The 15,658-nt window shown below is 42.9% G+C and overlaps 1 protein-coding gene across 1 annotated transcript; it reads left to right on the forward strand.

Moving 5' to 3' along the window:
• LOC133551703 (cytokine receptor common subunit gamma-like) lies at positions 1–13,546 on the forward strand. The gene is made up of 8 exons (XM_061898688.1): positions 1–157; positions 5,434–5,512; positions 5,577–5,746; positions 8,917–9,050; positions 9,123–9,288; positions 9,401–9,509; positions 12,926–12,986; positions 13,084–13,546. The coding sequence occupies exons 1-8, from the start codon at positions 43–45 to the stop codon at positions 13,309–13,311; spliced, it is 1,062 nt and encodes a 353-aa protein (XP_061754672.1). The 5' UTR covers positions 1–42; the 3' UTR covers positions 13,312–13,546.
• The last annotated feature ends 2,112 nt before the right edge of the window (positions 13,547–15,658 follow it).

Below are 15,658 nucleotides of genomic sequence, written 5' to 3' on the forward strand. Positions count from 1 at the left end.
AACTGACAAAAAAAACCTAGATGAGACGTTTGATGTATTTGGATGTCAACACCTGCCCAAAAGCTGAACGCATACATGTTCTTCTACTCAACAATGGTGACAAATTTTCTTTTACTTCTCTGTCTGTCAGGACTAGTTTTTCCCAGAGAACCTCCCGGTAAGAACTTTCTGAGATTTCATTAAATTAAGAGTGACTGATTGTATGAGATGTTTTAGAAATGATTTGAAGGTAAAACTGCTTTATATTGTTCATGTATTTATGGGAGATATTGTATGTAAAAGTACCAACAGAAGTTAAACGTAGTTCAATTTAAAAAAATAAAATAAAGCTACTACGTTTTGAAGGAACTAGAAGGTCTGATAGTACCCAGGGTTCTCTAAAGGGAGGGGTAAGTGGAGGGGTAAGGCTGGGGGCCCGAAGACACACGCCTAATTTATATTTTCAAAAATAGTTCATAAATGGTAATGTAAAATAATTATAGCAGTTCAATCACATCAACAGCAGTAATTATTAATAACAAGATTCTTTAAATTAAAAACTATACAACATATCAAAAATGCAAAATTGTCCCTTCCACCTGGAAAACGACAAACCTAACTTCAAACAATTCACTCTTCATGTACGTCAGTCATAAAGTCATCAAGCTCACCCTAAAACATTCAAACACAGCACCATCATGTTGGTTACATGTAAAGCTATTTGTGACAGCAGAGGAGAAAGTTATGTACAAGTTTCACTTTTTCATCTCATTGCCCTCACTGTGGTGCATTAAAGGATCCTCGATTAAAGTTAGGAACAGATCCAGCAGGCAAAAGCCATTGATACAAAGTTGATTATACATACATGTCCCTTAAAACAGACTTGGAAACATTGTTGCAAAATAGTTCCATCCATCTTCTTCCACTTATCCGCGGTCGGGTCGCGGAGGCAGCAGCCTAAGCAAGGAAGCCCAGACTTCCCTCTCCCCAGCCACTTCGTCTAGCTCTTCCCGGGGGATCCCGAGGCGTTCCCAGGCCAGCCGGGAGACATAGTCTTCCCAACGTGTCCTGGGTCTTCCCTGTGGCCTCCCACTGGTTGGACGTGCCCTAAACACCTCCCTAGGGAGGCGTTCGGGTGGCATTCTGACCAGATGCCCGAACCACCACTTCTGGCTCCTCTCGATCTGGAGGAGCAGCGGCTTTACTTTGAGTTCCTCACGGATGGCAGACCTTCTCACCCTATCTCTAAGGGAGAGCCCCGCCACACGGCAGAGGAAACTCATTTTGGCCGCGTGTACCCGTGATCTTATCCTTTCAGTCATGACCCAAAGCTCAAGACCATAGGTGAGGATGGGAACCGGTAAATGGCGAGCTTTGCCTTCCGGCTCAGCTCCTTCTTCACCACAACGGATCGGTACAACGTCCGCATTACTGGAGACCCCGCATCGATCCGCCTGTCGATCTCACGATCCTCTCTACCCCCACTCGTGAACAAGACTCCTAGGTACTTGTACTCCTCCACTTGGGGAAGTGTCTACTCCCCAACCCGGAGATGGCACTCCACCCTTTTCCGGGCAAGAACCATGGACTTGGACTTGGAGGTGCTGATTCTCATTCCTGTCGCTTCACACTCCGCTGCGAACCGATCCAGTGAGAGCTGGAGATCCCGGCCAGATGAAGCCATGAGGACCACATCATCTGCAAAAAGCAGAGACCTAATCCAGCGGCCACCAAACCGGAACCCCTCAACACCTTGACTGCACCTAAAAATTCTGTCCATAAAAGTTATAAAGGACAGCCTTGGCGGGGTCCAACCCTTACTGGAAATGTGTCCGGCTTACTGCCGGCAATGCGGACCAAGCTCTGACACTGATCGTACAGGGAGCGGACCGCCACAATAAGACAGTCTCTGAGCACTACCCACAGGACTTCCGGAGGGACACGGTCGAATGCCTTCTCCAAGTCCACAAAGCACATGTAAACTGGTTGGAAAAACTCCCATGCACCCTCAAAAACCCTGCCGAGAGTATAGAGCTGGTCCAGAGTTCCACGACCAGGACAAAAACCACACTGTTCCTCCTGAATCCGAGGTTCGACTATCCGGCGTAGCCTCCTCTCCAGTACACCTGAATAAACCTTACCGGGAAGGCTGAGGAGTGTGATTCCACGATAGTTGGAACATACCCTCTGGTCTCCCTTCTTAAAGGGAGGGACCACCACCCCGGTCTGCCAATCCAGAGGTACTACCCCCGATGTCCATGCGATGCTGCAGAGTCTTGTCAACCAAGACAGCCCCACAGCATCCAGAGCCTTAAGGAACTCCGGGCGGGTCTCATCCACCCTGGCGCCTTGCCACCGAGGAGCTTTTTAACTACCTTGGCAACCTCAGCCCGAGAAATAGGAGAGCCCACCACAGATTCCCCAGGCACTGCTTCCTCATAGGAAGACGTGTTGGTGGGATTGAGGAGGTCTTCGAAGTATTCCTTCCACCTATCTACAACATCCGCAGTTGAGGTCAGCATAACACCATCCGTACCATACACGGTGTTGACACTGCACTGCCTCCCCTTCCTGAGGCGGCCGATGGTGGTCCAGAATCCCTTCGAAGCCGTCCGGAAGTTGTTTTCCATGGCTTCCCCGAACTCTTCCCGTGTCCGAGTTTTTGCCTCCGCGGCCGCTGAAGCTGCTCTAGGCCTGGCCTGTCGGTACCTGTCCATTGCCTCCAGAGTCCTATAAGCCAAAACAACCCGATAGGACTCCTTCTTCAGCTTGACGGCATCCCTCACCACTGGTGTCCAACAACGAGTTCTAGGATTACCGCCCCGACAGGCACCAACTACCTTGCGGCCACAGCTCCAATTAGCCGCCTCGACAATAATGGGTGGAACATGGTCCCATCGGACTCAATGTCCAGCACCTCCATCGCGACATGTTCAAAGTTTTTCCGGAGGTGGGAATTGAAACTTTCTCTGACAGGAGACTCTGCCAGACATTCCCAGCAAACCCTCACAATGCGTTTGGGCCTGCCAGGTCTGTCCGGCATCCTCCCCCACCATCGCAGCCAACTCACCACCAGGTGGTTCACCCGAGTGTCCAAAACATGAGGCCGCAAATCCGATGACACAACTACAAAGTCGATCATGTAACTGCGGCCTAGAGTGTCCTGGTGCCCAGTGCACATATGGACACCCTTATGTTTGAACATGTTGTTTGTTATGGACAAACTGTGACGAGCACAAAGGTCCAATAACAAAACACCACTCGGGTTTAGATCCGGGCGGCCATTCTTCCCAATCACGCCTCTCCAGGTTTCACTGTCGTGGCCAACATGAGCGTTGAAGTTCCGCAGTAGGACAAGGGAATCACCCGAGGGAGCACTTTCCAGTACTCCCTCGAGTGTACCCAAAAAGGGTGGGTACTCTGAACTGTTGTTTGGTGCGTGAGCACAAACAACAGTCAGGCCCCATACCCCCACCCGAAGGGGGAGGGAGGCTACCCTTTCGTCCACTGGGTTGAACTCCAACGTGCAGGCTTTGAGCTGGGGGGCAGTGAGAATTTCCACCCCAGCCCGTCGCCTCTGACTGCCGGCTACGCCAGAGTGGAAGAGAGTCCAACCCCTCTCGAGAGAAGTGGTTCCAGAGCCCTTGCTGTGCGTCGAAGTGAGTCCGACTACAAACGTTGTACATCCAGCCGGAATTTCTCTACTTCGCGCACTGCCTCAGTTTCCTTCACCCCAAGTGAGGTGACGTTCCACATCCCAAGAGCAAGCTTATGTAGCCGAGGATCGAACCGCCAAGTGCCCTGCCTTCTGCTGCCGCTCAGCTCAAGTCGCACCCGACCACTATGGCCACTGCTATGGGTGGTGAGCCCATTGGAGGGGGGACCCACGTTGCCTCTTCGGGCAACAGGCCATGGGAACAGGCCCGGTCACCAGGCGCTCGCCATCGTGCACCACCTCCGGGCCTGGCTCCAGAGGGGGGCCCCGGTGACCCACGTCCGGGCGAAATCTGGGCCCTCGATATGTCTTCTTCATAAGAGGTCTTTGAGCTGCTCTTTGTGTGATCCCTCAGCGAGGACCTGTTTGCCTTGGGAGACCCTACCAGGGGGCTTAAAGCCCCCGGACAACTTAGTTCCTATGATAATTGGGACACGCAAACTCCTCTACCAGCTCAGAGAGGACTGCAAAAATAGTTGTATTTGTAAATCGAGACAACAATGACGTCCAACGTTGGATCCATGTTGTTGTTTAGGAAATAAGTAAATTTCAATGGTCAAATCCACATCACAACCTGACATTGAATCAATGTCATTGTATGTACGTTGTTTTGTACAATATTGGTTAGGAAATTACCAAAATTGAATGGTCAAATCAACGTTAGAGCCCGACATTGATTAAACGTGGTCAAAAAGCATGTTGTTTCATTGGTAGGTTTGAGTTGCTCATTGTCAGGACCTAATTCAACAAGTTCTCAACGTTGTTTCAATGTCTTGTGCCTGCTGGGGAGGCATTTCTAGTTTTTTAAAGACAGAAGGAGACGTAACCACCAGGAGATGTACTAATAATAGAATCCTAATAATGATGTATCATTGTATTATTCTACTGATGATAATCTTATGTGTATCAGATATTCTCTACTTTACACTTTGAAGTAAAGTCAAACTTGACAGATGTATAATCATACTTTATTGAATAATAACAAGATTTATGATTATTTAAATTCATATTATGGCAACTTTACATTGAATTTGTTGGCACTTTTTTGTAAAACAAAAAATGTTTTAAAAGCTTCTTTGTTTTGTTTGTTTTTTTGTTTTTTTTAATAAAGTTTTAAAAATCTGGTTTTAACAAAATCCTTGCAATAATTTATTTTAAAAGGCATGTAAACATACCAAATATATGAGGTGGGGACATTGGGTTAAGGGTGGGATGGGGGTTGCCTTCATGATTCTTGTGTATGGGGCCCAAAAAATGGTGCTATGCTTCGGCTGTTACATATAGTAGCGGTTTATGGTGCGTTACTATACTGGAATGAATCGATTGTGTAGTATAGTAATCAATTTTCTTGTCCTCATTAATTAAGGTCAAACGGATGAGTCAGCCTATACCCCAGCTGACTTTGGGCAAGGGGCGGAGTACACACAGGGGACACATGTAGAAAACAACAATTTGCACTCACATTCATACCTTTGGAGTCTCTGCTTAACCTAACATGCATATTTTTTGGAATGTGGGAGGAAGCCCGTGCATTGGGAGAACATGCAAAATCGATTAGAACCCTCAATCGCCTATGTGAAGTCAACAGGCTAACCACTCATTCAGCTAACGGCCCTGAGTAATTCGGGGGGAAAACTTCTGCTTGTATTGTGCTCATATTGTACTGATTAGAAGACTCTGCCTTTCTATGATCAATTTCTGGTTTTATGGCTATCATTACACTTCTCCTGTTTGTCCAGATGTTGACTGTATTTTATTGCATCTGGAGACTGTTCACTGTTCCTGGCACACGACAATCAACTACACCTTCAAAAGCAGGTATAAGCGAAAAGGTCATGATATGACATGACCACTATTTAATTGTCGTTTTTTTTTAATACAGGTTTTATGGTGAAAACTTCATTGAATGTGAGCGCTACCTGACACAGGGAAGCATAAACAATGGCTGCATTCAACCCTGCTTGGACAGAATCAACAGGTTCCGCACATTTTACACACAACTGGCACATAGCAACAGTACTTTCCTGAAGGAGCACGACCTTGTTAAGAAAGGTGAGGCTTGGCTATTGCATAACGATACTTTAAACAACCTTTGTTTTTTCAAATTAAACTGGTCCTGAAAATACTTTGTTATTTCGCAATATTCACCTGTCCCATCTCTTTGAAAGGACAGGTGACTGACTAAAGGTGGTGCTTGGTTTATGAACAAGTGCTGTGTTCTTAGAGAGTGATGTAAGCCGAGTGTTGTAGTGTAAGTCAGATATTATACCAACAATATACCGTATACAAATTAGTGAGTCCCTCACAGAGCGTAAACAGAAGACATGAAGGGCATTTGAAACACACGAATACAAATATTAAATACAGGAATTATTTGAAATGATAATAAAAAAGAGAACTATACTTTGAGGACAATTATTTATTTTCAACTTTGTCTTTCTTATTGTTACGTCACGTTACATTTGTCAAGCACTCAGAAGCCAACCACACAAACTCCATAATAAAACATTCTGTCTGACTATATTTAAATAAATAATATTAATATATACAAGCCCTGCACATATAATTAAATAACAAGGCCGTGCATGTGGTTGTCTTGCAGTTTCTACCTTCTTTGAATCCATTCTGTTGTCTTTCAGGCCCACATACCTTCTCTAATTATTATTCTAGTCTAGTCAAGAAGGAAGACCTCCTTTATATTGTAACAACATTAATACCCAATCTTTGAAAAGGGTCAAACACCATATGTAGTTTACACGTTTTTGGCTAATAATGAAGGCTGCTTTATTCTCTCTGAGCTTTTTGTGATGTTCATTTTTCACTTCCATTCCACAGCGTTGCATTTGAGACATAATGCTGTCTGTAAGGTTGACTAAATAGTGGTGTCACCGTAATCTCCGTAGATCATCTGTAGAAACGTACGCGTGAGCTATTTGACTCCATGCTGGGTCGCAATGTGGCGCACAAAGGCAACTGTCTCCTTCCACTGAACGCGCTGACACTATTAACACATTAATATCAGTGACCTAGTGGTTAGAGTGTCCGCCCTGAGATCGGTAGGTCATGAGTTCAAATCCCGGCTAAATCATACCAAAGACTATAAAAATGGGACCCATTACCTCCCTGCTTGGCACTCAGCATTAAGGGTTGGAATTGGGGGTTAAATCACCATAAATGATTCCTGGGTGTGGCACAGCTGCTGCCCACTGCTCCCCTCACCTCCCAGAGGGTGTTTAAGAGTGATGGGTCAAATGCAGAGAATAATTTCGCCACATCTAGTATGTGTGAGACAATCATTGGTACTTTAACTTTAACTTTAGTTCTGGAGAAAATATCTTGTTAACAGCCTACCAATCTGTCTCAGTCCTTCTTTACCATGGGTCTCAAACTCACAACCCGTGGTCCAATTGCTGCCCACGACACAATATTTTGTGGGCCCCACCGTAAAATATAAAAAATTTAATATTTGTGCAGCCCACGGGTTTTATATTAATGACACTAAACGAAAGTACTCATCACGGTGGGGAGTTTGGCTCCCGGGGGCGGGACATCGACCGGCCTTGACTCAAGCAGAGAAACATTTCAAAATGCAATAGCTTACTAATGGCAAATAGCTAATTTTTGGATGTTTTTTAAATAGTAATATTAGTATCTAGTACCAGTAATTAGCTACAATTATAACTATTAAGAATAATCCATTGGGTTTAAAGAACTTAATCAATCCATCAAAGTTAATTTATATAGCTCTTAAACACAAATGCCTCAAAGGGCTGCACAAACCACATGGGCATTAATAAAGATTTTTCAATCTGAATATAGCAGATATGGAGGACTGAAGAAACCACACCCAGTTGCTGACTAGATAAATCTAATTATTTTCATTTTTATTGTCATTATCATTATTATTTTGTGTATTTATTAATGATTTACCCATGACCTCGAGAGGGACAAGCAGTAGAAAATGGATGGACGGGTTACTGATTTATCATTAATTTTATTCAGTTGTAACACACTTCTTCACCACCTGTGACAGTAAGGACAATCTCAAACAAACAAAAAAATTTTGAAGCAAAAGTTTCTTAAGCGCAAAAAATTATGACTGAAGTGGTAAAGCTGTATTTTCATTTAAACTTACATTTTATGTAATATCATTTATTAGTTGAATCTGTTTATTTTATACCTGCATAATTGTATGCACATTGTTTCATCAGTTTAATGATGCCATTCTTTTGCAGTTTTGTAATCAGCCTCATCTAAGTCTTGAAAATAATCTTTGTTAGTAACACATCGTCTCATACCATTTGACAAAGTTCATACTGTCAAACTGTAAGTAGGTTAGATATATTTATTGAATATGATTCAAATCAACAGTAAGATTAGTAATTTGGTGTTAATAGTTGAGTGGGCCTTTCGTCCCCTCTTTAGTAGAAAACTCAGAGGCAACCTACGCAGTCACTGGGGAGAACATGCAAACTCCACAGAGAAAGACCCTGAGCCTGGGTAGCGAACCCAGAACCTTCTTATTACGAGGCACTAGCCGTGGCCCCTGTTTCGCCATACCGCCTTCAATTAACATGTACAAGGATCTTAGGTAGTGATCAATAGAGCAAAAGCAAAAAAATGATAAAGTTAACATGATAACTAGTAGTAGTTAGTAATAAAGAAATATACTGTATATATAATATATATATATATATATATATATATATATATATATATATATATATATATATATATATATATATATATATATATATACATATATATATATATATATATAAAGTCAAATCAGCCATAAATTTCAGGGCCCCCTCACAGTACCCCCCTGTTAAAGTTCACTGCTTTAAAGTAGTCAGTGTACAGCTGGTATAGCAGTGTACAGTAAATCAGCCATTAGCCATTATTGTCTAAATAGCGGGCAACACATGTGAGTACCAAGATAATTTTGTCTAGCATCATGGTCTGGGGCTGCATGAGTGCTGCCCGTACATGTTGCAGCTGCAGTTCATTGAGGAGAAACATGACATCCAACATGTATAGTATGACATTCTGAAACTGTCTTGTGTCATTTTGAATTGGATAGTAATTCTATATTGCAGTACGAGCTGTACACAGACTACCCTATGAAGTATGAAGTTTATTTTCCATAGTATTGTCTACTGACAAGATGCACTTGAACTAAATCACTGGTTATTTATTGTTGTGTTACGTATTACCTGCAGTAAAATTAAATCCACCGACCAACGTGACAGTTCAGAATGGATCCGACTCGAATCTGTGGTTCTACTGGAATCAGACCACTCCAAACTGTGTGGAAAATGAGGTTCGCTACAGAACCTATTTCAAAAAGTGGGACGTGAGTAACCTGACATGTATTATCCTTGGAGTCTTGCTTTGTTATCTATAGATTATTTTTCAATCGACGCAGACTCACAGGGTCACTCCCAGGAAGCAAAATTACTGCATCAACTTACCATCCAGCCGCTCCTGGTATGAGCTCCAGGTGAGGAGCAAGATGGAAAAAACTTGTGGGGCGTCTCCCATCTGGAGCGAGTGGAGCGAGCCTGTGGTGTGGGGATCCAACAACGGCACTGGTGAGGCTCAACAAAGACATTAAAAACATGATTTTACACAATTGGATCGCTGGGATCATCTCCTGAGACAGTATTTATGGAATTCCAGACAATTAAAAGCTCTATTCAACAGAAACTGACAAACCTGAAGCAGGGCATTCCATGTTGGTGCGGATATTAGTGTACGTTTTGCCCCCCGCCATACTCGCCCTCATGGTCATACTGTTGCTGCAATACGAGAGGTGAGTGGCCATGAATAACAATTTCTATTTGCTTAATTGTAGGACATGTATTTGTATTCTATTGTTGTTCTTGCATTAAATGGGGTAGACCAGAGGTTCTTAACCTTTTTGACGTCAGGGCCAAACTTTTACATTACAGAGGGCACTGTGCCCACTCAAATTATAACACTCAACATGTAAACTTACTCTTAATTTTTAATCATATTAAACAATTCTATCTAACCTACTTAAACCTACTAAACGTAAATAAAATATAAGTGCAAATGAAAATACAGCTTCACCCTTTAGTCATATTTTTTGCACTTAGGAAACTTCTCTTTGACTTTAGCTTCAGAATTCTTCTGTTTGTTTGATATTGTCATTACTGCCACAAGAGGTGGAAAAATGTATTACAACTGAGTAGTGTTGCGGCCCATACGGACAAGAGCAGAAAAACAGATGTTTTGGCGGCCCTCTAGGTTAAGAAACACTAGGCTAGACAAGGGATATTCAACTAAATTGTTTCGGGGGCCACATAATCCAGAAATCTACGGACCGGGGGGCCAAACTTCTTCCTTCACTGTAGTTGTTTTTTTGTATATACCGGAGAACCAGCATCCCCTATAGTAGACGTTTGATTTTGGATACAGTAGCAATGTTGTTAATGACATTTTGCAAAAAAAAAAAATGCTAGTCAAAGATCATTTTTATGACAGCACAGTAGTGTTTTTAAGAGTCTACAGCAAAAATGTGAGTCTCTCACAAGTTTTTTTAACTAAAGTGGCGTCATGGGCCACTAGATGAATTGCCCAAATGATCAAAACAAGAGAACCTAACAAGAACCTCAAGGAACACCACTAAGTTAAACAAATTACCTCTGACTGCATCTCGATTAAACAAGCTGCAGCAACACATTAGTTACATAAATCACATTCTGGAAAAAAAAAAAAAATGGTTAGCATCCAAAAAGGAGAGGACCTAAACGGGTGAGTCGAGGAACGCATCAGTTATGTAAATCACAAGTTTGGACCCCAGTGTTCTATGTTTGCTGGCAAGGTTAAAATGTCAATACCAATTTGTTGACAGGGGTCCAGGTTGCTTTATACAATAGGACCCCACTATTTTTTCGGAATTTGCTGCAAAAATGTTTGTCACCTAAATATTATGTTCAAGAACGTCAGATTTGGCCCATTGAACCACTAGTTGAACAGCCCTGTGCTAGATGTAATGGTTGACAATGGTTTTCCAACAGGGCTTCACGGTGGCAGAGGGGTTAGTGCGTCTGCCTCACAATACGAAGGTCCTGCAGTCCTGGGTTCAAATCCAGGCTCGGGATCTTTCTGTGTGGAGTTTGCATGTTCTCCCCGTGAATGCGTGGGTTCCCTCCGGGTACTCCGGCTTCCTCCCACTTCCAAAGACATGCACCTGGGGATAGGTTGATTGGCAACACTAAATTGGCCCTAGCGTGTGAATGTGAGTGTGAATGTTGTTTGTCTATCTGTGTTGGCCCTGCGATGAGGTGGCGACTTGTCCAGGGTGTACCCCGCCTTCCGCCCGATTGTAGCTGAGATAGGCGCCAGCGCCCCCCGCGACCCCGAAAGGGAATAAGCGGTAGAAAATGGATGGATGGATGGATGGGTTTTCCAACAGAGATTACATAGCTTCCGCATCACTTTGTCACTAAAAGACCAGAAGAAGTTGCCAGTTTTTTTGCTTATAATTTTAAAACAGTAAACAGTCAGTCCAGCATATCCAAACAAACAGTATAAAAGTTGTCATTTTACATGGATAACATCATATTATCCATGTAAAATGACAACTTTTAGTGTTTGAATGTGAGTGTGAGTGTTGTCTGTCTATCTGTGTTGGCCCTGCGATGAGGTGGCGACTTGTCCAGGGTGTACCCCGCCTTCCGCCCGATTGTAGCTGAGATAGGCGCCAGCGCCCCCCGCGACCCCGAAAGGGAATAAGCGGTAGAAAATGGATGGATGGATGGATGGAACATCATATTATTACGAGGGAAAAACTCTAATTTTACAAAAAAAAGAGTCAGAAATTTGTTTACAAAAAAAGTGTAATCTGTCAAGAATGTGCAAAATCTTTTAAAAAAAATATCTAAATATTAATGGAGTAATGTATTATTGAAGAAAAAGTCACAATATTAAGAGGATAAAGTTTCACTATCATGCGAAAAATGTCTCTCCGTCTCATAATTTTACAAAAAAAGAAAACGTGAAAATAAAATCACCCCAAAAATGATAAGACGAATTAAGCTTTCATATCATCAGGTAGAAAAAAAAAATCATAATTTTAAGAGATTTGATTTATTATTTTACATGAGATGGGGGCCACATAATCCAGACAGCTATGGATTATGTGGCCCAATTAATTAGACAATCAATTGGAATAAAGTTGTATTTTTACAGGAAAAAACCTTTATGGAAGACAGTTATGTGTATAAAGTCGCCTATCATGATGGAAAACATTTTTAAAAGAAAAAAAGTAGGTAAATATAAATGAGAATAATGTTGTTTTGGTGTAGAGGAAAAATACACAAGAAGTACAGCATTTTAAAAGATATAGATTTACAGTCATCCTCCGCTACATCGTGCTTTAAATAATGCAGACTCACCACACTGCAGGGTTTTTTTCAGGTTTTTTTTCATATATTGTACAACATTTTAGTTAAAAAATGGCTAAATTATCTAAATATATCAATACCACAATAGTATTGGCCACCAGTTTGTAACAAACGCACCCAAACCAATGAGAATATGCTGTTTAGTATCCTGGCTACTGATTGGCTTGGCATCAAGCAGCAATACTATATTGGATTAAAATAATGTAAAAGTGACAAAATGGGTGTTATTTCATGTTTAGAAGGCTCTTGTAATGTTGAAAAATATATTTAGACGGTCGCACTTAGTGGAAATTAATTTATCACGGTCATTCTTGGAACCGCTTAACAGCGATAAACACTGTTTGACGTGGTAACCGTTGAATGTTCTAAACTTCAACTCTCACGTCTGTTTTGTATTGAGCAGGACAATTCCGAGTGGAAGCCTTCCTGACGTCTCCAATTCTCATAACTGAACTGGTTTAAACTTTATCAACAGCGCCTCTGCTGGTTGCAGCCAAGTAGCGCGTTCCATTTTATGTCCCTCCATCCATCCATTTCTACCGCTTGTCCCTTTCGGGGTCACGGGGGTGCTAGAGCCTATCTCAGCCGCATTCCGGCGGAAGGCGGGGTGCACCCTGGACAAGACGCAACCTCATCGCAGGGCCAACACAGATAGACAGACAACATTCACACTCACATTTACCCACTAGTCATTAATCATTAATGAGGCCAATGCTTCATCACAAGACCAGCTAAGGAGGTCCTCTGACGTTCTAAAAAATGTTGATCAACTGTTGTTTTGCCTGATTCCACACAGGTTTAGAATCCGCTTCATTCCTGTAGTACCCAAACCAACCCCGATCCCGCAAGACATTGTGGTAATTTGGAAATTCTAACCTTTATCATACAAAATACTGTAAAACATACGAAATGGCATGTCAGAAGCCAATAATGTAATTATAATATTTTTCAAAGGGTTGGCTTCAAATCTCCAAAAGCCTCAAAGAAGGTTTCAAGAACAGCTACTATGAACATGGCTGTCCTGTTCGTGAATACCCAGGCTCCGACTCTTACAGCGAGAGCTCCGACGAGTCTATCTCCTTCCTCAACATGGAACAAACCGACGCTCTCCCCATGGACACCGCCCACTCTTGCTCCAGCGCCACTGTCCCCCCCACCTCCACTAAGGTGTTTTCTGACTAGAAGGAAACTTCAAGTCTAGAGTCGAACTTCCCATACACTCTGGAGGGCTGTAAGGTTGGGGTTGCCTCACAGTCTATATTGGAAGTGCCTCAGCAGTTTCAATGCAAAAAGTCTAAGGGTCAGACCAGAATAAGGAAGTAGAATCCATGCTTTCCTGTGCTTGCTTGTCAGCTCATTTCCTTTGACTGCATGTATCGCTTGACTGTTTAAATAAAACTAGTACTCAAGTCACAAATTTGTTAGTATTTTTATCCAAAAGCCATTACTTTTTAGCCGTTTTGCCAAGACTGGGTTATCATTAGAATGTAGTCTGATTGGTTCCTGGGTCACCTATGAACACAATCAGGAACCATGAGTCCTAGGTCTTTTATAGATCATTATGACATGTTATGACATAACACTTGGTGGTCAGGTGCTATTGTGTATGACTGCACACCTGGCGGTATGGTGCTAGTGTGTATGACTGCACACCTGGTGGACAGGTGCTAGTGTGTGTGTCGGCACACCTGGTGGACAGGTGCTAGTGTGTGTGTCGGCACACCTGGTGGACAGGTGCTAGTGTGTGTGACTGCACACCTGGTGGACAGGTGCTAGTGTGTGTGACTGCACACCTGGTGGACAGGTGCTAGTGTGTGTGTCGGCACACCTGGTGGACAGGTGCTATTGTGTGTGTCGGCACACCTGGTGAACAGGTGCTAGTGTGTGTGACTGCACACCTGGTGGACAGGTGCTAGTGTGTGTGAGACGGCCCACCTGGCGGTCAGGTGCTAGTGTGTATGACTGCACACCTGGTGGACAGGTGCTAGTGTGTATGACTGCACACCTGGTGGACAGGTGCTAGTGTGTGTGTCGGCACACCTGGTGGACAGGTGCTAGTGTGTGTGACTGCACACCTGGTGGACAGGTGCTAGTGTGTGTGACTGCACACCTGGTGGACAGGTGCTAGTGTGTATGACGGCACACCTGGTGGTCAGGTGCTAGTGTGTGTGACGTAACACTTGGTGGTCAAGTGCTAATGTGTGTAATGTAACACCTGGTGGTCAGGTGCTAGTTTGTGTGACGTCACAACTGGTGGTCAGGTGCTAGTGTGTGTGATGTAACACTTGGTGGTCAAGTGCTAATGTGTGTAATGTAACACCTGGTGGTCAGATGCTAGTGTGTGTGACGTCACAACTGGTGGTCAGACTTTAAACTTTACACCTCTTTGGCTAAAATAAGGCAGGAATTCCAAGACTGGACCCTGGTGTTCTGTTTGCTAGTGTAGCGTCTCTGTGTCGTGTTTCCATTTACCCTTACTGCCTCAGTCTGGACCCCTTCTCCAGAGGCCCATGAGGCTTAGACCGATTTTTTTATTTTAATCTTTTATTTTTTTCTCCCAATCCAGTTTTATTTTAATTTAGTTTTTATTCAATAATTTTTCATTTACTTTTTTTTATAAGGACATTATCTTCACCAGACCAGGTTGTCAATGAAATTAGATTGCACCAACAAGCTATCCATACACTTAGGTAAAACGGAATCCATCCTATTTGGGTCCCATATCAACCTTAAGAAAGTCAGTGACTTCACTATAAAAGTGGGTGCCATTGTTATCACCAGGAAAGATGAGATCATATACCTAGGTTCCATTCTACAGGCTAATCTTTCCTGTGATGAAATGGCAATCAAGGTAATCAAAAAGGTCAACCAAAGAACGGGATTCCTCTACAGAATCTCCTCTCTGGTCAACAAAAGCACCTTGAAGATCCTAGGGGGAACTCTCATTCAACCCTTTTTTGTTTACGCTTGCACCTCCTGGTCCCCCAGCAACCCCAAAAACCCCACATATACCTTTTTACCTTTTAAATTCCTTCCTCTTCTTTTCTGACAATTTAAAATTGAAAGCCCACCAGGCTGCACCAAACTTTTGGTGCCTTGTTGACACAGAAAAGTACAGTGGTGTATGCGCAGCAGCTATGAAGGTTGCAAGCCTGTTTGGTTCAACTTATCTTTGTGAATCAGCCTTTTCTGACATGAACTTCATCATGAACAAACACAGAACACGCCTCACTGATGCACATCTGCAAGACTCATTTAGAGTTGCAGTGTCATGTTACACACCAGAGTACAACACACTAGTTAACAGCAATGCCAGGCTTCCCACTAACTGACAAAGAAACAGATAACAGATTTGGTGTCTAGATCAAAGTGTGACATGATTTATTTAAAAAAAATTGAGAGTTGACTTTTGTATTTTACATGAGTTATTAATCGTACAAACATGGTGCAAAGTAATTCATGATGTTTTTAAAAATGTTAGTGGCTAGCTACTTAAAATCGGATGTTGTGATTTCACAAGACTGTCTTA

Source organism: Nerophis ophidion, linkage group LG04 (genome assembly GCF_033978795.1).
Source record: "Nerophis ophidion isolate RoL-2023_Sa linkage group LG04, RoL_Noph_v1.0, whole genome shotgun sequence".
Lineage (NCBI taxonomy): Eukaryota > Metazoa > Chordata > Actinopteri > Syngnathiformes > Syngnathidae > Nerophis > Nerophis ophidion.

What these genes read in the sequence shown, in the direction of transcription:
- LOC133551703 (XM_061898688.1), top strand. Translation starts at nt 43, where the DNA reads ATGTCAACACCTGCCCAAAAGCTGAACGCATACATGTTCTTCTACTCA. An exon ending in GGGATCCAACAACGGCACTG is followed by an intron (nt 9,289 to 9,400) that starts GTGAGGCTCAAC and finishes TCTATTCAACAG; the next exon opens with AAACTGACAAACCTGAAGCA. An exon ending in CGATCCCGCAAGACATTGTG is followed by an intron (nt 12,987 to 13,083) that starts GTAATTTGGAAA and finishes TATTTTTCAAAG; the next exon opens with GGTTGGCTTCAAATCTCCAA.